This window comes from Octopus bimaculoides, chromosome 7 (assembly GCF_001194135.2).
Source record: "Octopus bimaculoides isolate UCB-OBI-ISO-001 chromosome 7, ASM119413v2, whole genome shotgun sequence".
NCBI lineage: Eukaryota > Metazoa > Mollusca > Cephalopoda > Octopoda > Octopodidae > Octopus > Octopus bimaculoides.
The window spans coordinates 105,234,824-105,262,665 of NC_068987.1; the positions used below are offsets into that span (position 1 = coordinate 105,234,824).

Sequence of the window (27,842 nt, forward strand, 5' to 3'; positions counted from 1 at the left end):
TATATATATATATATTTCTATTAAGTGCAATAGAAGGAATTAAACAAGCTGAACTTAATTTCTATTTCAGTTGGCATATTTGTAGATTTTTGTTTTTCATAAACTAATTGGACTATTAACCTCATAGTTTTGGTATAGTTCACTTATATTGTTTTGGTTGGTATATTTTGAATGCATACATTGTCTTAGTGAATAGTACATATATTCTCAGAGTGAAGAGTAATTGTAAATTCAAGGTTAATAGATTCTGTTTTTGTCAGTTGTATCTTGATTTTGTTTCTGCATAAAGTGGTTGGCATTAGGAACGATATCCAGCTGTAGAAACCATGTCAAAGACATTGGAGCACAATGCAGTCCTCTGACCTGTCAGATCCTATCAAACTGTCCAACTCATGCCAGCATTGAAAATGATGTTGAAAGATGAGGAGGAGGATGAAACTCCATCATGACCTGGATTGGACATTTCTCTTCCAATACAGTGTCTCACCACTCATTGGAGGCTTTCATGTATCTTCATGTATCGGGCGATATGATATGCTGAGAAGACCTGATAAGTCAAATAAAATCAATATCATAGCAGTGGCCAGTGACTCCTGACTGGCTCCCGTGCTGGTGGCACGTAAAAAGCACCATCCGAACATGGTGATGCCAGTACCCCCTGACTGGCCCCCATGCCAGTGAGACATAAAAAGCACTATCTGAACGTGATCAATGCTAGGCCTGACTGACTGGTTCCTGTGCTGATGGCATGTAAAAACCACCCACTACACTCTCGGAGTGGTTGGCGTTAGGAAGGGCATCCAGCTGTAGAAACATTACTAAATCAAATTGGAGCCTGGTGCAGCTGCTGGCTCTCCAGACCTCAGTCAAACCATCCAACCCATGCCAGCATGGAAAACGGACGTTAAGCGATTATGATGATGATACATATACAAGAATAGCTGGCATTAGAGCACTTAAACGAAATTTACAAACCTGTCATCATTCATCATCGTTTAACATCCACTTTCCATGCTGGCATGGGTTGGATGGTTTGACTGAGGACTGGCAAGCCAGGAGGCTGCACCATGTTCTAATCTGATCTGGCAATGCTTCTACAGCTGGATGCCCTTCTTAACGTCAACCACTCCGAGAGTGTAGTAGGTGCTTTTTACGTGTCACAGGTACGAGTGTCAGTCAGGTGGCACTGGCACCGACCCCCATGTATTTAATACTTTCTGTACTTAGATGACCTATTTACTACTGGTGTTGTTTCTGTAACTAGATGAGCTATTTAGTGCTAGTGATAATTGTAGCTGGTATAAAGCAACTACAAGGAAAAATGTCTAGCAAGGAGTTTATTGAATTGTTACTTATGGTAGCAACAAAGGGGTTCTCTCTCCATGATTTGTATGAAATATATGTGTGATGCTACATGATAGATATGAACATTAAATGCAGATGAGTCGGTTGGACATAAATGAGACTAGTATGCTTTTATTTTTAATATGAAATACTAAGTTACATATATGTTGTAGCATAGGTGAACTGAAACAACATTAAAGTGCACTGGTCAATTCATGCAGATATACACATTATATTATCATCATCATTTAATGTGTTTGCCATGCTGGTATGGATTGGACAGTTTGATAGGAGCTGGTGAGCAAGAGGACTGCATCAAGCTCCAGTGTCTGCTTTGGCATGGTTTCAAAAGCTGGATGCCTTTCCTAACGTCAACCACTTTACAGGAGTGAACTGGGTACTTTTCTATATGGTACCAATACTAGTAAGGTCACCAAGTAACTCACTCAAGACAAGACTCCTCAACTGAGAGATGGAGTATGCTGGGATGCAGCTTTATGCCAGGTGATGAAAGGTTAAAGTATGACAGAAAGACAGGAGCAGATATCTTGCTGTAGAGGAGAAAGGTCACTCCAGTTGGTGATGAAGTTATGACAGGCCACACCCTCAAGTTACAGGAATGTGAATAGAAGAGAAATGATAAGAGTGGACCAGTAAATTCACAGGAGTATGAGAGGAGAGTAGAAGATGGATAGAGATGAGGATATATATGATTGACCGTTGACTGAACACTATTCAATTTTTTTTCTCCGTGTTTTTCTCCTTGTCTCCGTATTCTTTCTGTTGAAGAGCGTAGCTCGAAACGTCAAAGACTTTCCGTATTCCCGAGCGTCATACTAATATATACTTTTGTTATTTACACCACCTGTCCTCGTCTGTTGTTATTTTTTGTATATTCTCCCATATATATATATATATATATATATATATATATATATATAATTAAAACATAGGGTAAAAAATCAGATATTAATTAATATCGATTTATTACCAGGAAGCTAGCACATTTAAAGAATCAGAGAGATTCAGAAAAAATATCTGAGATCTTAGGGGATTAAAGTATATTTTCATATATAACGATGACCACTAAAGTGGACATTTAATGTGCTAGAAATAGACCATATGTTGTGTCTACTAAGACCTAATGGTTCTCAAAAGGGAATTCATCGAAATACCAAAACGTATGCGGACACAAACATAGGGGTACTGTTCTTTATGTGGCTGAGTAGAGACAATGATATTACAATAAGCAGTTTAGATTTAATTTTGAGGTCATATGATTTAATAAGGCCATGTGATAGAACCAGTGAGTGTGTTTTAGTAAAAACTTGAACTCTTCAGGTTTTGCTCATCGTTTTTATTGCTTTGTAGACTGATATATATATATATATATATAGTATGTCCCCCCCCCCCGGACAACGAAGTCTATTTCACAAGCTTAGATAAAAAATCATGTTAACTTTGACAGTCTTTGTACCACCATTTCCCTCTAAATAGTCTCTTTGATTTATTTTTTTATTGTAATATCATCTTATTTTATACTCAGTTGTTGAGATGTCTCTTTGAAGCATGATATCTGTTCCTGCCCACTATCATGCTTTATAGCCTCTCCACACTTGATGCAAAGCCACTTCCATCTATTCTGCATCCCCAAGGAGTCTTGTCGTTTGAGTTAACTTGGTGGCTTCACTAGTGCTGGTACCATTAGAAAAGCACCTGGTACATAAGGTGGTTGGTACTAGGAAGCAGCGCAGCTATAAAAACCTTGCCAAAGTTGACATTCAAGCTCAATGCAGCCCTCTGGCTAACTGGCTTCTGTCAAACTGCCCAACCCATGGAATACAGACATTAAATAATGATGATTGATATTTGTGTGTGTGTGTGTGTATAATGACAATAATCCTTGGATGGAATTTATAAACATTTACTGAATTGCTGTACATGTTTCCACAAATCATATGTCAAGATGCAACCCAAGAAAACTGGTTCACCAGTCAGCATCATTAGACTTTGGCTGGCATAATGGAATAGGAGTTTTATTTGCATATTCAAAACGTTTCCTGTAAACAAATTTAAAAGATATAGCGCCTTGTCTGTGCTCGTTCCATGTAAAAAGCATTGAGTCTACTCCACAGAATGGTTGGTGTTTGGAAGGGCATCCAGCCACAAAAACCCTGCCAAAACACACACAGTAGCTTGGGGTAGTCATCTACCTGGTCGGCTCTTGTCAACTGTTCTACCTATGCATTCATGGAAGACAGGTGTTAAACGATGATGATATATATATATATATATATATATATATATATATATATATATAATTGAGAGAGTATTTAATTTCTATATATACTTATATTTCTCTTAAAATTTAGCTTAAATTCCATGCCCTACTTTTGATAAAAATAAACGTGTTCATGTCCTATCTGGTTTTGGTCTTTTTCTATAACTCCTGTTCTTAATGAGGTGGTTATAAAAGTTTAGTGTATTTTGGAATAATCAAGCATAATAATAATAATAATAATGGTATTTACAATTCAACAGTGTTATACATTCTCTTATCAACAGAATTGAAAGGTCAGTTTTAAATGTTGCTGGTTGTTTTGAAAAGTATGTGTCAAAGCATATTACAGCACATTACCTTTAAAAGAGTGTCTTTACTGCTTGTTAGAAACGATGATGCTTAATCCAGGCTGTTTTAGGTAACAATTCATTTTAATTTTGCTTCGATAGGTTGGATTTCAAAGATTCATTTGTGATTATATTATCTACATTATTTGTTTGGAATATTTGATTTATATTTTTTATTCTATTTTTAATATCAAAACATGATTTATGATTTGCTATTTTATTCATTGTTTTCCGAAATTGATCTGATATCTTGGACAAGTGTCTTATATAACCCCAGACGGATCAAAGCTTTGTGAGTGAATTTGGCAGAGGGAAATTGAAAGAAGCCAGTCGTGTGTGTGTTACTGTCTCCTTGGCTACATGTGATATTTGTGACATGTGTAGTCATAAGAAACATTACCTTGCTTGGAAGCAGATGAGGTTTGGCAACTGGAGGGGTATCCAGTCATACAAAATCTGCCTCAAGAACCTCTGACTCTGCAAGCATAGAAAAGTGGACAGTAAAAGATGATTGTGATGGTGATGATATCATTTTAAAATATAAAGCTACAAAGGGTATGAAATAATAGAACATACTTTTTACATTTTATAAGTGAAGCAGAAATAATGTAAACTTTATTCTTTAAAAGAAAATGCAGAAATTTAAAATGGTTACCAGCTTCTATAAAATCTTTATTTGAATCTTACTAGAAAAACATTTAAACATAGCAGCTGCTATTTTTAAATTAAAAAATACATACACAACAGCTTCTAGCTGAAGATAATGGTGGGTGGGTGAGCATCTCTTTCTCTCTCTCTCTCTCATTTCATTCAGTCATGTATTTTTGTTTTAAGAAGTAAATTATGTTCTTTTTAATTTTCCAGTGTGACACACTAACATTAATGAAAAATTATTAATAAGAAATTTCTCAATTAATTTGATAATTGAATAGATTCTGCTTTAGTGTAAAATAGTTCAAAATAAAATTTGATAGTATGCTTAGAAAACCATAGACACAGTCTCTTTCTTTTGACCAATCTTATTTTTAAAAAATCTCAATACTGTGTTTGCTATGATGTGAATCTATTGATAGTCTTTACAAATCCTGAATAGCTTATAGTGTTTTTCCAAATGGTGAACTGTACACAGCATAGTATGTTATGATTTGGAGGTTCTTGTTCTTTTAAACATAAATTTTCTTTATCTCCACCTATGACTTTTTAAATTGTACTTTTTAAAAAATTGTCTTCTGGTTTATATGTTTTGAACATCAGAGATTCAGAATCTGCAAGCATTTTTAAAATTCAAATAAAGAAAAAAGATTTGTTTTATTTATTTTTTTTTACATTATTTACATTTGACAGATATCTGTCCTCATCTTGTTTGTTGTTAACACAACGTTTCGGTTGATATACCCTCCAGCTTTCATCAGGTGTCTTGGGGAAATTTCGAACCTAGGTTCTCATTCCTAAGGTATTTTTCGATATTATTATTATTCAGGTCACTGCCTGGAATCGAACTCGGAATCTTGGGGCTAGTAGCCCGCACGCTTAACCACTCCGCCATATGCCTAGAAAATTTACACTGCAGTATTTTTTATTGTGTCTAACAATATCCTTCATTTGTGTTTAACGTGTTGCATTTATAATTACATAGGTGTAAACATAGCCATATGATTAAGAAGCTTACTTACCAATCATTTGGTCTTAGATTCTGTCCCACTGTGTGGCACCTTGGGTGAGTGTCTTCTACTAAAGCTCTGGACTGACCAAATCCTTGTGAATGGATTTAGAAGATGGAAAGTTCATCATATATATAGGCGTGTATGTATGTGTACCCTTGTCTTGACATCCCGTGATGATTATAAGTGAGCATGTTGTTCATTTCTAGTCTTCTGTGAAAAATGTCTGGCCATTGGGAAATATTACCTTGCTTGGAGACAGGTAATGGTTGGTGACAGGAATGACAGCTGGTCTGGACATTAAATGAGGATGATAGTTTATTTAAAGAGAAACATGAGACAGTTAATTCTGAAATCCATGAAGCTAATCAAAAATTTAAAAGTGTATTAAATTAGAAAATGCTTTAATCTATCTCCCACTGACACCCTCGTCTACATGTCTTAAGTTACAGAATATTCTCTGCTTTTTCTGTGTACTCTCACTTGCTGTGATAGCACTATGATGGGACCCACAGCACTCCTTTTGCAGAGAAAGTGTACGAATTTGAGGTTACTTTAATCCTATCTCACCCTGGTCTATTCAACCTCTGTAGTGTTGGTTCCTTAAGAGAATACACCCAGCACACTTTGTAAAGCATCCAGCTGCAGAAATCAAAGCAAATATGTATGAGCATCAAGCCTTTAGGAGCAACCATTCCTAATATGAAATGAATCAGATCATGACAACATATGCAATCCATGTCAATATGGAGAGTGATCATTAAGTAATAATGATGATGACTTTTCAAGGAGACTCAGCACTATATAATTCTTTTATCTTTTACTTGTTTCACTCATTTGTCTTCGGCCATGCTGGGGCACTACATTGAAAGGTTTTGGTCAAACAAATCAATCCCGATACTTACCTTTTAAAATCTGGTACTTATTCTGTTTTTTTTTATGCCAAAGCACTGAGTTACAGGCCGTACACAAACCAACAACAGTTGTGAAGTGGTGTGGGGTAACAAACGCAGACACAAAGACACCGCATGCAAAGATCAAACACACACACGATGGCCTTCCATATAGTTTCCATCTTCTAAGTTCACTCACAAGGTAATGGTCAGTCTGGAGCTATAGTAGAAGACACTTGCCCAAAGTGCCTCGTAGTTGGAGTGGAACCAAAACCATGTGGTTACAAAGCAAGCTTCTTAACCACTCAGCCAGCCATGCCTGTACTTCATTTCAGTATCAAGGTTGCTTAAATACTCTCCTCTGATATTACTGGTACAAAGGCAGCAAGCTGGCAGAGTCATTAGCATGCCAGGCAAAATTCTTAGCGGCCTTTTGTCTGTCTTCATGTTCTGAGTTCAAATTCCACCGAGGTCGACTTTGCGTTTCATCTTTTCAGGGTCAATAAATAAAGTACCAGTTGCATACTGAGGTCAATCTAATCGACTGCCTCCCCCAAAATTTCAGGCTTTGTGCCTGGAGTAGAAAAGAATATATTACTGATACAAACAGTTGCAGTTTATTTAAATGTTGAAGGATATTGTTTTCTTAGAGTTTTGGGTTAAATAGCTGTCTAGTTCATCAGAAATGGTTGTAAACCTGGTAGGCTGCTTTACAGAGTTTAGTTTATTGCTGTAATTGATTGATATTCTATCAAAGCTGACTTTGCCTTTCACCCTTGTAAGGCTATTTGTACTTTACTAAAATGATCTTTGTTTCGCAAAAGAAATCACTATGTCATTATGTAAAGTGCAAATAGCTTAGTAGACAATACCATTTCAAATTTATGAGATGTTGTTTAGTATCTCATCGTTATGTTTACTCTGCTCTTTTCATTAGAAATAATGACTGAATGTTGAAGATGGATGTAAATAAAAAAAATTGGTAATTCACTTGTACTCACTTACTTGTTACTGATATCAATAAAACAACATTGATTTTTCTGTTAGTGTTTTTTTTTTTTTTTTTTGTATTTATAGCTACAAATATGTGAGCATTGATGCATTAACAAAAAGTTGCACTTTATTTATGAATTCTCAGTACAGCCAACCAGCCATCTTCTCCCTCTGCTGTTCCTAGAAAGGTTGTTGGGGTACAGTCCTCAGGTACTTATTCCATAGGGTCCTATCGGAAGCAATTGTCATCAAATTTTCTGACTGGATCTCCAGGCATGACCAACTGAAGTTATGGTCATTGTTCAGCCATCTCATTCTTGGTCTACCCCTAGGTCTTCTGTTGGTTGGTTCAGCTTGAAGAATATGTCTTGTGATTCTTTCCTGTGACATAATGTTCACATGTCTGTAGTACTGAAGCTGTGACCTCTCAATGCCGAGAAGTGATGGCTCAGCCTGGAGAGACTCACTGGTCTTCAAACTGTACATCCTGTCAATGTTACTCCAGAGGTCCTTTGGAGGAACCTCATTTCTGTTGCTTATATATTGCAATCATACTACTTAGAAATATAAATATCTGGGCTATATCTAATGTATTAATTTAGTTTCTAGTAAATGGTATCTTAATTCTATTTGACTTGAGTGGAGGAGACATGTGATTTAAAGAGGAAACCTTGAATTAATTTTCATGTTTTTCTTTTGTGCCGTTAGCTTTACATCAAAAAATGAGTTTCAAAACATCTCAAATAAAATTAAATTCACCTAAATTCAGTCATCATCATCATCTGTTTCATATGCTTAGATAAGATGGATGGGACTTTTCCAGCACAGCATTTCACCATGTTACACTCCCTTGCCGTCTCCTTTCAGTTCAGTCTCTTGAGACAATGCTTCACAACTTCTCTTCATGGCTTCCTCAGTCATTCTGTACATCAGAACATCCAACTCCCCTCTCTCGTCATCCATCTGCATTACATGTTTGCAGCAGTGCAGTTTTCTCTCTTACACACTACATCTGATTCCTCTTATATCTAGTTTTAACTCCCAGCTTATTTGTACTCCATTATTCATGGTCATTACCATTACACATCCAGCAGAGCAGGCTCACCTCATTTTTTTTATTACCTTTACACATTCTCCACATTCAGTGCTTATGTTTCAGTCCCATAAAATACAATGTTATGTGCACTGAGATAATCCTTTTGTTTCCAATGGAGGCAATACTCCCATCTCATTCTAGTATTTATACTTTCATAATACTCATTATCATTGTTAATTAGATTGCCTAGGTCAATAAATTTATGAACTGACTTCATTTCACTTCTTTTACTTTTATTCATTTATTTGTTGTCATTTAACCTGTTAACTAGTCTATTGTTTGATTATTCAACTGGACAGCTAGGTTGCGAATGGCAACAAAAGAACTTTGACAAACCTAGTTGATTGATTGAATGATTAATCAAACAGTTGATTAGCTAATTGGTTAAATGTTAATAATAAAAGAAGTAAAAGAGAACCAGTGCATGTGTTTGTTGTTACTGTATCTTGGGAGGCATAATGAATCGCCAAAGATACAGTAAAATTTTACATTTTTTTTCTCTATTTTCTCTCTGGCTGTTATTAATTCTAAATCAACTCTGAGCTCAGCATTTTAATCAAAGACTTTCCAACTATGACTATTTTTTAAAGCTGATGTGTTCTGAAAGCTACTATTTCTAGCAGGACAGGCTGTTTAGAGGTTCTGTTGTTGACTTATCTTTATCAGTATCAAAAGGGTAAAAGTTATTGGCTATTCACTAATACTAATTGACAGTTGCAAAGTCATCATTTAAACTAGTCATTCATGTGGTCAACGACTTGACAGAGATATTGCTCCAATATTTCCTGTTGTGTATACAATTGATATCATAAGAATATAGCTGAGCTGATCATGCAGACTCCTTTGATCAAATAAATAACATTGAAAGAAATGATAATGGTGAGTTAATCATTAGGACAATAAAGAGTCTGTTTTCTGTTGTTAATGGATTAAAGGATTATGGCTGGATACCGAACAGGTTTAATTACATAAGCAACCCTAGCCAATACAAAAGGTGTGTTCCAATAAATGTCATGTCAGCACCATTGTCAAGTAATCAGTAATTAATTTGAGAAGAGAATTTATTAGAATGGAACTAGTAGGATAAATGGTGAAGCTGAAAATTAGTGATGATATACTTTGTATTTGTGTAAATGTATAGCAAAAGAAAAAAGTTAAATTTTTTTGTCCGAGACCATTATACTTTATTCACCTTGTGAAGACTTCAAAATATAGAGAATGGCTCAGAAAAAATGGCTTGTATGAACTTGTTTCCGGAAACTAGTTCAGCATACATTTTCTAACTGGTGACAGAATTTTATCAACCAGAATTAGTTTCTACTCATAGAAATTTTATGTTGGTGATTGAAGATTAGTGATTAACTGATTTTCTTTTTTTTCTTTTTGCCTTAAATGAAAGATCATAAATATGGAGATAATAACTTAATCTTGGGAGATAATATTGATTTCTGGCGATTTAGTACAAGATCAATCTGTCTAGTTGCAACTGAAAACAGTTGACTTATTTTATTGATGTGGAAAAAAAAAAGGATCTGATATAAGAACATAGAAGCTCCAAACTAGATTAAAATTGAGGCATTCTACTGTTCCAGTCACTTGGTCAATATCATCCTCATCATTTTACATCTATTTCTCCATGGCTCCATGGATTTGATGTGTGTTTTCTAAATCTCTGTTTCTATGGATTTTTAAGCTTCCACGTTTTTCTATTCTTGATTGGATTGTACTTCTGAGTCCTTTTAAAAATAAGTGTGAAGACCTTAACTACCAACCTATATTGGATAGTACATTCTTCATCAGGGAAGAACTTCGCATTTACAGTCAACTGTCAATCCTGATTCCTGATCAGAATGTCAACAATCTTGTTTGCTTTCCAAAAATTAGTGTTGCAGATCGTTAGGTCATTTGTATCACAGTACTCCAAGAGCCTTTTTCCATCCTCATTTCTAGTGCTAAACCCATAGCCTCCATGCACACCATGGAATCTACCAGGATGCTATCTGACATGCCCACTGAAGTCACCTGCCATAAATTTAAGATTACTGTCGTTCGTCTTTGAGGTAATCTGCAAAAGGTTATTGTATGGAGGGTCCTTTTGTTTGTCTGGCAGCCTTGATTGAGGAGCATCATCATCATCATCATTTAACGTCCGCTTTCCATGATAGCATGGGTTGGATGGTTTGACTGAGGGTTGGCGAGCCTGAAGGCTGCACCAATCTGATCTTGCAAAGTTTCTACAGCTGGATGCCCTCCCTAATGCCAACCACTCCGAGAGTGTAGTGGGTGCTTTTACGTGCCACCGGCACAAGGGCCAGTCAGGCAGTACTGGCAGCGACCACACTCAAATGGTGCTTTTTTTTACATGCCACTGGTACAGGAGCCAGTCAACAGTTGCATTTTCCATGATTAGTCTAAGCTTAATTATCTTATTGCACACTCTTACTACCTTGATCATTTTACCTGTCTATTTCACTGCTAAAAGTATGTCCACACACACACACCACAATATCACTTTTGCCTTCCCAGAATTTACACCAATGTTCCTTGCTTGGGAAAAGTCTTGCTGAGGCTCATCTTATCTCTTGCACACAACACATGTCTACACATCACTATTTTAGCATTTTACCAATCTCACAGGACCTGCTGTTCATTGTAACTATGTTGATTATGGATACTTTAGGGCTGTGAACTTTATAGAAAGTGTTACTAAGAAACTGGGGGACAGTTTGAGCATCTGAAAAAAAGATTTGTAGGAATGTCTGCTTGCAGCCAGACACTCTTGCTCTTAATCAGATATACAACTATTGATATTACCACCCAAGGTGGCAAACTGGCAGACTAGTTAACATGCTAGTCAAAATACGTAGTGGCATTTTGTCTGTCTTTATGGTCTGAGTTCAAATTCAGCCAAGGTCACTTCTACCTTTCATTTTTTCAGGGTCAATAAAATAGGTACCAGTTAAGCACTGGGATCGATGTAATTGACTTATCCACCTCCCCTGAAATTGCTGGCCTTGTGCCAAAATTTGAAACCATTGTTATCACTCAAGAGGACCTCTATTTCCCCAGATCCTCAGGCATTCAAGACCAACTACCTATGTAAATGAGGTGAGTGGGTGTGAAATTACTAAGAAACTGATGGGGTAATATGCACATCTAACATTAAGGGGATGGAGGAAGGGGTGAAAAAGGAGTTCAAAAATACAGAAGTCTCTAAATCTCTTAGAGATTAATGAAAACATTATTTATAACTTTAAAATAATACTTGGACTGTTTACTGAACCCTTTAGTATTTAAATCAGCCATATCCAGTTCAAATGTAATACCTATTTTACATTAAAACTGGACTGCTCTGGCCTCTCACACCTACCCTACAATGTCATTCTAGAATAAGCAATCACATCATTGAAATCTTGAAGTCTTGAGATTATGCATTATTATTTCAAAACAGTGTGAATAAATGAGCATGACATTTACCAGAATAATCTGGACGCCAAAGGTTAAAAACAGTACAACACTGAAACGTGCATATTAAGAAAATATTAATAAATCCTAAAAGATAAAAAACTATACCATTGACCATATACAAGTTATGGATGAGGAAATTAGGAGCATTGATGAACATTGAACAATATTACATATTAAAAGAAATAAATGAAGCAATCAATACAATACCAGTGCATGTGTTTATTACCGGCATAATGCCTCTCTCAAGGTTTAATAGTATTTCTTTCAACACACGTATTCACATCAAGAATCTTGCACACCAAATACACATACGAAATACAATACAACTAAACTTTGTCAATATTACGTTCTGAGTCCAAATTCCGCCTTTGCCTTTCATCCTTTCAGAGTCAACTAAATAAGTACCAGTTGCACACTGGGGTTGATATAATTAACTTAATCCTTTTGTCTGTCCTTGTTTAGCCCCCTGTGAGCAAGAAAGAAATAGATATTTGTACATCGTGAGTGAATGGACATAGATGAGTAAGCGTGCTGTAATATGGAGTCGAGAGAAAATACAGAGAAAGTCTATAAGTCTCAGAGGTTGATGAAAACCTTACTTTGAACTGGAAAATAACACTTGAAGAGTTTTATTTAAAACATTATAATGCTTAAATATGTACATATTACAAGAATATTGATACATTCTAAAAAAAAAAAAAAAAAAAAAAAAATTCAAACCTTTGGCCACACACAGGTTATGAATGATGAATGGAAAACAGTGATAAACTTTGAGCAATTATAACAGTTTATGTATATTTTTAACGAATCCATCATTTGGATGCTTTTAGCAGAATTTGCTCTGCTGCAAGTTTTCAAATCAGTTCTCCAGTCAGAATAATTTGGTATCCTTAATGCACTGCTTTCTACTGTAACAACCTTGTTTACTGTGGTTTCTTTCTCCCCTTCCTGTCACTCATCTCAGAGACCCTAAAAAAGATCAAGGGCATTGGCTTTCCTCCTCTGACGGTTCCATAAAAAGTTGATGACTACTACAGAGCAGTTATGTTGGTTGAATAAAAGTTTAAACCCAATCTCATTATTGGTGATTGGAGATGGAAAATAAGAGTGTATTTTCATTAACCCTTTTAGCATTCAGATTATTTTATCAAATATAATACATATTTATCCACATTGTTTTGAGTTTTAATCATTCATTATCTCGTAGTTTCAAGATTTCAGTGATGTGATTGCTTAGTTTTAGAATGACATTATAGGTAGGTGTGAGATACCAGATCTTGACAGTGTGGACATAAACTGTGTAGATTATTTGGGCCAGATATGGCTAATTTAAATGCTAAAGGGTTGATAGAAAGAAGCAGTAAAGCTCAGCTGGGAAAATGAATGGCAGAAAATATATTTTAAAACTCATTAACAATTCACATATCCATTCAATGAAATATTTCTTCTTTGTATATGCATTACTATGTAATTGCTTGAGGATTTTGTTATAAATGTAGATCAAGTTAGGATATCAAAAGTATGATGACCAGTTCTTTGCAAATTATAAATTTTACGTGTATTATTTAAAACTCATAATACCTACATTATGGAGTTAATCATTCATTAGCAAAGTATTTTTGTCTCTAAGTGTATGTAGAAATATATGCTTTTATGTTTTACTCATTTCTTATTATATTGAAGGTGCAACATAAAAAATGCATTCTTACTTTAGTTTTATCTAGTATTAGCTTAAAAGCTGCACTCTGTGTGGACTTTCAAGCTAGTTCTTGTGGAGGGCTAATTGGACCTGTAGCCCAAAACTAAAGAGAGCTAAATAGCATGACTAGTACATGTATAATGACTATATGCTCCTGTGGTGTTTGATCAGAGGTTAAAGAGGGATGAGAATTTATTCTGTAACGCAATCATTCTATTGTTCCAGGCCCAAGTTGAATTCCAGCTGTTGGCTAATTTGTCCCAAGGCTCTTATCTTGCGTAAAATTAAAGAAGCAAATGTCATTTATCTCTCCTTTGATCTCTGATATCATCTGACAAATTAACCAACAGCCTGCTAGAAATAGCAACCCAAATGCTTTTAAATCTAATCCCAATGTTGGATGTTCAAGAACCAAATAAAGGGCAGATTTTCAATCTCAGGATCATACTGATTCCAAAACGGTATACTCTCTATGTAGAGCAAATGTACGCTGAGATACAGTGGTCTCAGGCAGACAGATAAAATTTCACTTTTCTTATTGTAGATAAATTATACTGAATTAGAGCAAAAACATTTAAGATAAACTGTCTACAAGAAATGACTTCAGTAGAACTGTCTAAGCAAGCAGTACTGGCATCGTAGTCCTCTAATTTAATGTTTATGATGGAATGGTATTTTAACTAGTTTAAGGCTTTTAAAAAAATTTACTAATGATAAAATTTACTAATGATAAAGTCTAGTTTTGTATATAATTGCACCTTAGGTGAAGTTTGCAGTAAGATCTTCTTTTGTACTATATCTAACCTGTTGAAGGGGTGCTAATCTATGATGTATTATCTACTCCAGGTTGTGGGGCCTGGTGACTCACATGTTTTCTTCAGGCTGCTGGTGAAACCAAAGTTGTTTACAGCACCAAAGAAGTGGTTGATTATGGCTTGGATTACCTCCCAGTTTACAAAGAATTTGCTAACATCTGCAAACCTGAATTCAAGAATCAGTTCAGCAAAGAATCAGTTCTGGTGGGGAACAAAAGTTTACATAATGAAAGTTCCATCTGTGAGTAATCTGGTATAGATTCTCTTTATTGAATCTTTATTAGTTTCTCATGATCTGAAGGTTTTAAACTGCTTCAGCACAAATGCAGACTTTTAAACCCATTTCCAATAACAGATTATGTAAACAAATTATCTTCCTGTTTTACTTTCTCGTGCTGGGTTTTGTGCAGTTAGTAGTGAGGTATTTTGTGTGATAGTCAAGTTTTGTTATAATCTTCTACTTCTTTAGACTACAAGCTATATTAAAGATTATCATGGAATTTGTAATGGTAGCATTACAGAAATCCTGTCACACTTATTGGTTTCTTACATTACACATTATCACAGTAATTAGAATTAATTTAATTGGCATTGCAGAACTTTTTATATCATTGTATATCATGTAATATTTTGATGTCACAGTTCGTGGTGTTACAATGAGAGGCTATGTTGTAGATGTTTGTACAAGAAATACATTACCAACAAGCAAGCATTTGACTGGCAATGAAAGTCTTGCTAGATGAACGTCAGGGGAACTAAGTTCTCTCACCTCTTTTTGTTCTCCCCAATCTCGGCTACATATTGTGATCACTTGATAAAAATGGTTCTCCTGACTTTACAGAAACGGTTGATGTCTGTTTTGCTTCTGACTTCACATTGTTCTCAGACAAAATTTTCCCATTTGGATTTTGTATTCCTAGTCCTCTTTCCTTACCATTTACTAAAATAAGGCTGTTAAAAGTAACAACTTCTTTAATCCCCAAAATCCAGCAAAATAAGCTCATCAATTAATGTTCACAATATCTCCCTCAAATAATGCATTCTAACTCCCCCTTATCCTTACCATATTCACCAATCTTGTTCTTTTTACTTTTGTTTACTTCAAAACATCTGACCATATCCAAGAGACTTCTTTTTTCAGCTCTTCTACTTGTTGATCTTTTCTCAGCAATTCAAAAATGATAAAAACTACTGTAACTGATCGCTTTGATCATATTCATTATCATTAATATGGGTTCTGAAGACCATTTTGCATAACACAGTTCAAGTCCTTTGCTTTGACAAATTTGATGGAAACAAATTATTTGACATAGTACCTTCTGATAAAGTGAACTGCCTATTTCTAATTATTATGGTCCCCCAGCATACCTATTTCTAATAATTACGATGCCCTCGCATGGCCACAGCCTCAAGGTTGAAACATATAAATAAAAAAAAGCACCTAGATTGCGTGTTTTCTGATAGGACTCCTTTAATGCAGATATCGAGGAGAGTTTTTCTCACTTTTATTTATTATTACAACTTGTTTTGCAGCTTACTTTTCCCCCACTTTTCTTTCATCATCATCATTGTTTAACGTCCATTTTCCATGCTGGCATGGGTTGGATGGTTTGACTGAGGTCTGGAGAGCCAGCAGCTGCACCAGGCTCCAATCTGATCTGGCAATGTTTCTATAGCTGGATGCCCTTCCACTCCGAGAGTGTTTCTACAGCTGGATACCAACCACTTCGAGAGTGTAGTGAGTGCTTTTTATGTGCCACCGGCACAGGAGCCAATCAGGTGGGCCTGGCATCAATCACGTTCGGATAGTGCTCTTTACGTGTCACTGGCATGGGGGCCAGTCAGCGGGTACTGGCAAGTAATGGTCTAACATTTCTATACAATTTAATATCAACAAAAATTGTCAACCCACCCGCATGCAACAGTTTTATAATGCAGGCATTATACACTTCAAACAAGACAAATTTACAACACTACATTCTCACTGCTACTGAACAATACACAACAAAAACAGGCGTAACAGTAATTTTCTATGGCTAATACACACATTCACACACATATATCAAATAACTAAAGTTGTCATGAAAACTTAATTTCTGTTTTAGAAATAGAAAATAATTAACTCCACACAGGTGATGGCTGTATTCATTTGGAACTATATCTTGGACTATATCCAATATAAAGCTGCTTGACATCTGACTGGCAAATCTTCTTCTCTGTCAAATTGTCCTTCCATTCCTACCTTCTACATTAATATTAAAATGATATGTGTTCCTCTGAATATGTTACCTGTGTACTTGCTTCTCAGAAGTCCACTTTACTCTCCTCATCCTCCAATTAATGTTGTGCCTTGCACTATATTTGATTTATCTAAATCATTGTCTTTAATATCATCTCTCCAGAAAACTCCTGTTAGCTTACGTATTTCATCCCTGTATTAAGTTTCTATAGAATTTCCAAGAGTAAACAATAAAAAGAGATAAAATGTTTACTTCCCAACCACATGGCTTCATGTTCAGTCCTACTGTGTAGCACTAGGGCAAATGTTTTTTACTGTAGCCCTGGGCTGACTAAAGCCTTGCAAGTGGACTTGGTAGATAGAAAGTGAAAGAAGCCCATCTTTGTGTGTGTGTTTGTCTCCCACCATCACTTAACAACTGTGTTAGTCTGCTTACATCCCCTATAACTTAGCAGTTCGGCAAAAGAACCAATAGAATAAGTGTTCGGCTTTAAAAAGAAATAAATACTGTGGTCTGGTTGGTCAACTAAAACTTGCTCAAGGTGGTGTTCCGGCATGGCTGCAATCTCATGACCGAAGCAAGGAAAAGAAAGAAGAATTATCCCTTCTCATTAGCAGAACATTTGAAAAGCCATTGACTGCATTTTTTTTTTCTTTTTAAGATTAACTACCAGAAAACAGAGTCAAAGCACTGGGTATTATTGTCCTTACCCTCAGTAACCATCAGCACAGCTTACGTAGAACCAAGTGTGGTCCCTTACCTTTGGAAACTTGAGTGGAAACTTGTTTTGCACTTGATATAAACAGCCTTCAATCATATATAGATAAGCACCTCTAATTTTTAACAGAGATCTCCATTGACATGTGCTGATGAAGCCTTCTCCAACTCACATTCTAAACTCTTGTGTAATCTAAGGTTCTTATATCCTACAAGCTGTCAACTCTAATATACACTCATAGGAATTACTGTCCGTCACTCCTCTGTCAACCTTTCATACTCAGGTATCATCCACATGCAATCTAAATGCCATGTCAAACACAAACAGATACTCTGAGAGAACCATCTCTTTCAATAGCATAAAGACTCAATGGTAGCACAAATACTGACCTACTCTAATCCTGAAAAACATACCATTTAAATTCAACTCTACAGATGTTAAACCTCATGATCTTAGATTAGGGGCAGGGAAACTTTTTACTGTGGTGGGCAAAAATTTCCAAAGAAAAAGGTCCGTGAGTGGATCACAAGTTCTAACTCTTATATCTGTGTAAATCTTGTAATTAATTTGATATATATTAATAAGAATAAGTTTAAGTCATTAGATTAATGTGTAACATCTTCATTAATGCTGCCACTGAATTTAGGATGTTTATATTACTCATGAGGTATTCTATATCTTTCAGCTAGAGTGTAATTGGGTCTCAACAGGGTGGTACAAACCTAGCAATATGTGTTCTATAGTGAAAACAAAATTTCTATCCAAATGGCAATTACAGAACAATTTTCTGTTTGAGTCTAATTGTTTTAAGTCGTAGTGGAAATGCGACCTATGTTACATATAGGCATACAAATATTGTATAAATTTTATAATTGAAAAATATACTGTATTTTGTATATACAAGTGTACCAGCCTGTGGGCACAATAAAATGGACGCGCAGATAGGGGTTTCCCCACCCCTGTCTTAGATGTTTCTCATGGCAACTCTCACTTATATGACATTGCTAAAACTACATCACAAGACTAGGATTCCTCTTTTGAGCACAGAAATATTTCATCTCTGATCAGTTGCTATCCTTCTGCAAAGCTCTACCCTCAGAGTACTGCTTATATATATTGTGCCACTGCGTGACCACATCCAAAAGAGAACTAACAACTTAGCAAAGATTCATTTGCCAACATGCTCCAAACACTAGTTCGCAAACATACTCTTTCTCCTTGCTGCCTCTTCTGTCATTACTGCAATAGTCTTTGCAATCTACTTAATCTCTCCCCTCAAGTGGACTTACCTCATATTTCTTCTCATGTCCATTACTATATCTCACCTTCTAGACACTTGCTGAACACTTTACCCAGTTCTTCCTCCGTAGTACTGTAACCCCCTGGAAGTTCTTGTTGGCACAGGCTAACTACCTTCATAAAATTTTTTCAGCCAGAATCTTATGACAACATTTTATTGTACAGCTGTAATTCTTCTGGAGAAAAGAGGTCTAAAATTTAGTTGCAGTGCTTAAAAGTCAATGATCACAGCTGCATAACAATACTGCAGGAAGATTAGAATGTAAGTTGTACATTGATACATGTAGCCATTATGATTAAATATGTTTTTTTTTTTCACAAAATACTCATGCTCTTTTTCTTTCGTTCTCAGCTTCCAGTATTTATGAAAAGTAAGAAGTTCTCCAAATACTTATAGAAAAGATTTTCTTGTTGTTAAACCATTTTATTTTTGTTTCTTGAAGGTATAACATCTTGATGTATCGGCATCACATCATCTGAACAGACTTTTACTTTGACAGATACTCTATAACTTACAACATGCTTCCGTTAGATCAAAAAGGAAGTGCCAAACCTGGTAAGTTGTTTTCATACATTGAATTGAAATATTCTACAATAATCAAAAAATATATATTGCCTACATATTTTTAAACTCAAAAATCTGTATCTATAAATCTGTTTAATTTATTATACAAAAATCTGTGTCTATAAATCAGTTTAATTTATTATACAAAAATCTGTATCTATAAATCAGTTTAATTTATTATATTGTAAACTCCTCTTCAAATAGCCATTTGACAAATAGTTTGTGCCTGAAGATTTCAAAGGACATTTTCTTTTCTTGTCAGTTGGTTATACTGGGTTACCATAATGTACATGAATATCTTCTTCTTCTTGCCCTTTTAAAGCCTAGCCAGGCTCATGGGCCTAGTTTCCCGGTTTCTATGGTGTATGTGTTCCCTCCAGCTGGACGGAACACCAGTCCATCGCAGCATTACTCAAGAAAGAGTGAGAGAAAGTTGGGGCGAAAGAGTACAACAGGGGTCACCACCACCCCTGCTAGAGCCTCGTGGAGCTTTAGGTGTTTTAACTCAATAAACACACACAACGCCCGGTCTGGGAATCGAAACCGCGATCCTCCGACCACGAGTCTGCTGTCCTAACCACCGGGCCATTGCGCCTCCATAAATCATGAATATAATATAACATATTTATTGAGAAATATCCTCTCTGGTTATAAAACATACAAATGCAGTTCTGTGCCACTACTAGACTTGAGTTAGAATAGAATAAACTTTCATAGACTCTTAAGTTTTATGAATGGCATTCAGATTTGTGATCAGGTAATGTAATGATAACTAAGTATTTGATCTTCATGTGACATTCTTGTTTTTCATGCACACATGAATTGTATATATATAGCATATGTTCATACATAGGTACACACAATGCATATGATGTTGTATGCTTGTTAGTGAATACTACATACAAAAGAGATGGATGAAAGATGACTTGGGAAATATAACTTGATCAGATCAGAAAGCTGCAAGCTTTGGAGATGAGATTGCTACAGAATCAAATTGACAAAAGAGATTATCTATTTTTCTATCCATGCTCAGACAAAACATATTTAATAATGTATCATCATCATCACAATCATTGTCATTGTTTTAAGATTTGTTTTCTAGGGAGTTAGATAACCCAGTCCTACGTTTCCCCAGTTATCACAATCTTGGGTCATTCTGCTTATTCTGATAGTTTTATGAATGCCTTCCACCATCAAAATATGGAGCATTTTACCTAACACTCATCATCATCATCATCATCATCGTTTAACGTCTGCTTTCCATGCTAGCATGGGTTGGACGATTTGACTGAGGACTGGTGATCAAGATGGCTACACCAGGCTCCAATCTGATTTGGCAGAGTTTCTACAGCTGGATGCCCTTCCTAACGCCAACCACTCCAAGAGTGTAGTGGGTGCTTTTACATGCGACCAACACAAAGGCCAATCAGGCAGTACTGGCAACGGCACAGTTCATCTACCTATAGTTACTACCATAACGTCTATATAAATTACCCATGATTCATTGCCATGCAGCATTGTACTATTCAATTTCTATAACCTGAAGTTAGTACACTGAGAGAATCATTTTATCAATAAACGTATCCATGTCCTTAAACTATTTTCATCCACTTCTAACTTTGGTTAGTATACTCTCACTAGAACCACCTCCAAAATTATTGAAATCATCTGAAACTATACCCAGTGGTATCGAACCTATCTCCTCCCAGCCAGTCATCTGCCACAGTACATTGTTATTATTTGCAGCTGATTTGACTACAAATTTCTCTTATGATGCATTTGATGCATTTATTTGTACTTAGTAAAATTCTGCAGTAACTGTTAAAAAAAACTGTCATAATACAAATGGTATTGGATATGTCAATGCAGTCAAATAAAATGAAATGCAAGGTTAAATGGAACTTTCTGAGGGACTTGATAAAAGTTTCCTGCTGCTAAAGGTTATATGTCAACAAGTCTGTAGTATGGTTGGATAACACTGATTTAAAATGGTTGTAGTTAACTAGTTTTTAAGTTAAAAAGTATAGTCTGCAGTATGGTTGGATAACACTGATTTAAAATGGTTGTAGTTAACTAGTTTTTAAGTTAAAAAGTATAGTGTTTATATTATTATATGAAATTGTATATTATTTGCATACACAATTAAAAAAAAATTTTTTTTTTTTTCAGGCAGCAACCATAAACGTTTTGTCCCATTACGAAGGCAATACCGGCGAGTTCGCATTCGTATGGATGGACGATTACTACATTGCCTTATGGTATCTTTGTTGTTAATCATAATTGCTGTCAGTATCTTCCAAGCAAGTGGAATGATTGGTGCCATTACTGCGCCCCCTGCCGAAGTCCTTAGTAGTTATAAAACATCCTCACTCTTTATTCTGTATTTGCTTCGTCTCATGACACTGATGCCTTTACCACTGACCCTTTTTAATTTTGCTGGAATTGTCTCATTCAACACTTTTCCCAGAAAACCAAAACTACGAGGATCTACTCTCTTTGGACCGTTTATTTGTTTTCGAGTGGTTACAAAAGGTCTGTTCCCTAAATTGGTTCGCAATAATGTTACCAAAAATCTGGAAGTGTGCAGTCAGCTTGGTTTTGATAATTTTGTTTTTGAAGTTGTGACGGATGAAGCAGTTCAACTCCCTAAACTACCTCGAGTTCGAGAACTTATTGTTCCTAATGAGTATCGAAGCTCCAAAGGTACTTTGTACAAGGCTCGTGCTTTGAATTATTGCCTGGAAGAAGGAATTAATTATCTTAATGATAATGACTGGATTGTCCATCTGGATGAAGAAACACTCTTGACAGAATCCTCATTAGTTGGCATTATCAACTTTATTAACGAAGGTAAACATGATTTTGGCCAAGGTGTAATCACTTATGCAGATGGAGAAATTGTCAATTGGTTAACAACACTTTCTGATGTTGTTCGAGTTGGAATGGATTATGGAATGTTGCGTTTTTGTCTCAAGTTTCTTCATAAACCTGTCTTCAGCTGGAAAGGATCTTTTATTGTCTCAAATGCAGGTGTTGAAAGAAAAATAACTTATGACTTTGGTCCAGATGGAAGCATTGCTGAAGACTGCTTTTTTGCAATGTCAGCTTGGCGAGATGGCCATACTTTTGGATTTGTTGAGGGAGATATGCACGAAAAAAGTACTTTTTCTCTTGTAGACTATATAAAACAACGCAAGAGATGGGTACAGGGTATTTTACTTGTTCTCTTCAGTCGTGTGTTACCATGGCGCTGCAAGATGGGTCTCTCTGTGATGATTCTCTCTTGGCTTACTTTACCATTTACTGTACCTAATATAATTTTAGTTGTTCTTTTCCCTTTACCAATGCCAGCAATAGTAAATGCCCTTTGTGGTTTTATTGGGGGTACTGTAGTGTTTCTATTTATTTTTGGAGCAATAAAGTCTTTCTCTTTAAGAAATATGGGGCGCTGTCAATATATTCTGTTATGTCTTGCTCCTATTTTGGTTGCTCCTCTCGCCATGATAATGGAAAGTATTAGTGTAATCTGGGCCATTTTTGGTCATCAGAATCATGTCTTTGATGTAGTTAATAAAGAATGTAACAGTACTGCAAAAGACTTGGAATCTGCTGATCCTGTAGAAACTGTTTAACATTTAGACACAGAGTCAAGAACTATAAACAAAAAAAAAATTTAAAGACACTATAATAAATTATGTAAAAATAAATATACAAATATTTTCTAATTTTTTTCTGTTAAAAAAAAAGAAAGAATCCAAAATTACCATACAATTAAAATTGCATGAAATCATATATTGGATACCACCATTACAGCTACATAATGTCTTGTTTATGAATGTTTATAGTTAACCATCAAGTTTTTTAATCAGCTTTACATTTGTTTTTTTGTTTTGTTTTTAGTTAACTTAATTTGATGTTTTTTTATTTTATTCTTCAGTTTAATTGTCCTGCTCTCAAATATTCTGTCTTAATTAGATACTAGGTGAAAATAAAATTATATCTTATGTAAATTTGACCGATTCATCCTGAAATAATGTAACTGAAGCAAAATGCCATATTTAGTTTGATGTTCCTTAAATGTTGCTGGTGATGTCATAATCTTTCAACTAAAAAAAAAGAAAAAAAAATTAACCTGACCTTTTTAATGTTTCAGCAGTCTTTGGTAAAATTGATATCTGGAACTTGCTCTTTATTACATTTTTTTTATTATCTCTATATGTTATATATTTCTTAGAATGGTTAGGTAAAATATATTAGAATTCACACACATTTGGGATTTAGATGAAAATTTCAGTTTTTGTTTACTATATTTAATTTTAATTTGATGGCAGTTTAAACTCTTAGTTTCAGTATTTTTTTTTAGCTAAATTTAAATTTAGCATTTAGCAATATGAATATTAGTTTTCTGGTAATGAATTTATTTAAAAGTTATTAACAATGTCATTGAAATTATTGAAATGCTTTCTGTTTATGGTATTAATATGGGCAGAGTACTTAAACTTACATAAAATTTTACATTTCATTTCTTCTCATACATTTCGCTCTCTAATCTAACTTTTTGATTAAAGTATTTTAAGTTATTCATTTTATACGTATTTTTTTTCTAAGGATGTTTATTGCTCTTAGAATCAGATATCAAATTACTTTATGCATTTACTAAAATATTTGAGATTAGCATGGCATTAGCAGCTAGGTAGTTATTTTAATTAACTTTACAGTTTAGTTGTCATAGGCATAAAATTTTACTTAAACAATATATAAAACTATTTGAATTCTTTCATCACCACCTTTTATATTTTACTCATTTCTTTTGGACTGATATTTAAAATAAATCATTAAAATATTTGTTTGTTTCAAGGCTGTCATATTAGAAAATAAAATTTAAAAAGAACTACCTCAAAACTTTTATCAAATATTGATCAGTCAGTCACATTTGTCAGTTTTTCAAAATACAATTAAGCAGCATAATATTCAAAATAGATACTGAATCATGTTAACTGAATGAGCAACTATTTCAAGTTGTCATTTCAGAAAACCTGTTTATCTGTCACAAAACATTCGGTAGTTTTAATATATTAAGATTTTAAAATAGCCATTGTTATTGAAAATAATTTCTAAAAATAACTTAGCAGTTTTTGAGCTGATCAAACTTTATATGGTATGTGAATTTATCTGTTGTTAGCTGATTGTTCATTTTACATGTTCGGAGTGCTGATATTTAATAGAATTTTCTGGCTTCTGCTAGGGCACTGAATTGATGCATTCCAAAATAGTGTCTCATATTTCACATCTCTTTTCAATTCGTCCTTCCAGATTTTATAAAATATGTACTGGCTATATACTGGAGTCAAGCCACTACTACTATTGTTGTCTTACAGGAATTTCTACCAACAAAATTTATGTAACCTATATCTTCAGCAATATTTCCTGAAATATTTCTGCTTTAAGATAAAGAGAAGAAATTGAAAAATAAACAATAAATGATATTAAAATAAAACTCAACATGAAACAGTAATATTAAATTTTGATTGTTAAATAGTAGACAAGAATTGTAAATTTATATAGTTAATGACAGTCTAGGTTAAGAAGATAACTAATCTTACAGGAAATAAACTTGGATTGGATTTCTGTTCAGTATATCAGTCTCCTAATGCATCTCTGATTTTAATGGGATGGAGTGAATAAGATAAACCTTTATATGAATAATCTGCAAGTCTGTTGTAAACTTTCCCTCCAAGTAGCACTGAATTCAACACTGTACATTGATGTGGCACTCATCAACATTATATTGTGGCCATCATTTGCAGCTTTGAGTTAGTATCCCCATATAGTAGTTACAGCTCCGTGGACTTGGCTTTTGAGGCTTAAGTGTCTTGACCACAAATACAAACGGAAGTGCCTGTGACCTGATATAAACAACTAAGCTCTCTAGTCATTGTTACCTTATAAATGTGATCAATTGTACTTTGGAAAGAGCATAATTAAATCATTGAACTATACAATGATGTACTTCTAAAAATATACAAGTATATATTGTTGGCATTAGAAAGGAATTCCAGCTGTAGAAACCATACTATAGTAGACATAGGAGCTTGAGGCTGTCCTATGGCTTGCTGGTTCCTGTCAAACTGTCTAACCTATACCAGCATGGAAAACATACATAAAATGATGATGATAGTCAGTGATGTTGTTTGTGGTGGAAAGATGCAAAGTATGTAATAATTCTATGGCTATAGCATTTCAAATTTTAAATTACAATGCTTCATTTGGTCAATTTGGAAGTTGTTGACATTATATTTGTATTAATCAGGAAATAAGATACATTTTTTTTTTAATATATATATATATTTTTCAGAAACAATAATGTCCCTATTTATCCTCCATCTCTCCTCCCCTTGCTCTCTCTCTTATGCACACACGTATTTTAGTTATAGTGTCACTCTTCAATTTGAAAACAAAATGTATTAATGAAAAACTTCAAAGATTCTCATTGAGAAATTGTGATTTCTTGAGGCCTTGATTGTAACTAATACATTTCATAAGAGACAGTGAATATATATTTATCTTATACCCACTGCCACAAAACCCTGCAATAAGCTCATCTCATTCACACACGCACACACATGCAATGAAGATAGAAAATCTGTGCATGGTTAGTTGTTTTTTATTGCCAGAAATTAAAAGGTTCAATAAAAAAAAAATTTTTTAATTAGTCAATATTTTTGTTATTCAGTGAATATTTAGTTGTTTTGAATAATTGAAGGTATCAAAATTATTGCCCTTTATTAAGGGTTTATTGTATAAATTATTTTTAAAATAGACACATTTTGTTTTAGTGGATTAATATGTTAGATAACGATTAGGCAAAACGTAATATTAATCTAATTTTAGATTATATCATAATTGCTATAGTATGAGTTAGAAATCATAAAATTTTAGCACCAATTCTATTTGAAAGCAATTACATATCGCCAATCTCTGTCTGTCTATCTTTGACAACCAGTATTTATATCATGATAATTAAACTTGAAATCAATTCATGTCTACAGTTTTTGTGTTAAAAGTATCACGTTTATGTTGACATCAGATTATTTGTTTAATTTCCAAATCTACTGTATTTTATTTCAATTTACCATTTCGCAAGTATAACTCCTCTTTCTCACCATACACACACCCACCCACTCTTGTTAAATTCAGTAATTTATTGGTTTCATTATTTCATATCCGCATTTTGTAAATTCCGCTTTAATCACTTCACAAAAAAAACCCATTTCAAACTAATCAGATGCACTCCCAAATTATCTTCCCCTATATGCAATTCTCTCCCTTGTCATATTTGTCTGCGCTTTCCATTAAACAAACTTATTTTTTGCTTTTCAGAGAATTTTTTTAATCATTATTTAATTTGCTTAGCAATTACCTTATCAAAAAATATATAAAAAATTTACAATACATTATATATTTTCGAAATTAGGTTTCATTTCTGTGGCGATTGCTTTGAAAAAATATTTTTCATTAAAATATATGGATAATATATTCCCAATCTAAAAATTAGAATTTTTTTTTCTTCATAATTTACCAATTCCTCGTTATTAATAAAGGTCATTGTTTTTGTTAATAGCCTTTTTTTAATTATTTTTATTATTGTCATTATCATTATTTTCAATTATTTATTATTTTGACAATCTTAAATCTGTTTTAACAATGCAGGGTTTTATTTTTAAAAATATGATTCTGCTTGACTCAAACTTGCCAGTTAAAAAAAAAAGTGAAAATATTCTGTCTGATATCGTGATATTACATTCCCATATTGTCAGTGGTTTGTTAATGTTGGACTCATTAACATGAAAACATTTTTATAGATTGTATATGTTGAATTTTGTTCAGTCAAATAATAAAAATGATTTCCTGCAATTTTTAAAAATCTATGAAGTTTTATTATTATTATTGTTTCTATTGCTAAGGTGGCAAGCTGACCCGGTGTCAGTGCAATCAACTAGTTCCTGTCCTGCAAATTTCAGGCCTTCTGCCTAAAGAAGAAAGTATTGTTGTTTTTGTTGTTAAGGCAGCAGGCTGGCAGAAATGTTATTGTGCCACACAAAATGCCTAGTGGCATTTTTTTCAGCTTCTTTTTCTAATGAAGGGTAAAGATTAGCTTGCCCTTTGTCCTTTCAGAGTTGATGAAATAAGTGCCATTTGAGAAATAGATCAATGTTATTGACTAGGCTCCTCCTCACAAAATTTCAGGCCTTGTGCCAATAGGAGAAAGAATTATTATTATTATTATTGTCATTGTTGTTGTTAAGGCAGCAAGTTAGCAGAATTGTTAGCACGATGGACAAACTACTTTCCAACATTTCTTTTGGCTTTACATTCTGCTTTCAAATTCCACCAAGATTGACTTTGCCTTTTGGAGTCAAATT

At 34.4% G+C, this 27,842-nt stretch overlaps 1 protein-coding gene across 5 annotated transcripts in view; it reads left to right on the forward strand.

The window, feature by feature from the left end:
- LOC106879084 (beta-1,4-mannosyltransferase egh) overlaps nucleotides 1-27,345 on the forward strand; it is a 59,398-nt gene extending 32,053 nt beyond the window's left edge. For 3 of the 5 annotated variants that reach the window (XM_014928517.2, XM_014928520.2, XM_014928519.2), the window contains exons 2-3: nucleotides 19,298-19,410; nucleotides 21,589-27,345. In XM_014928517.2, the coding sequence (XP_014784003.1) occupies nucleotides 19,374-19,410; nucleotides 21,589-23,051 (1,500 nt within the window). In that variant the 5' untranslated portion in view covers nucleotides 19,298-19,373 and the 3' untranslated portion in view covers nucleotides 23,052-27,345. Of the gene's footprint in view, nucleotides 1-4,021; nucleotides 4,044-14,628; nucleotides 14,839-19,297; nucleotides 19,411-21,588 lie in introns of those variants that run through there. The other 2 variants (XM_014928518.2, XM_052969837.1) reach the window with 2 other exon arrangements.
- The last annotated feature ends 497 nt before the right edge of the window (nucleotides 27,346-27,842 follow it).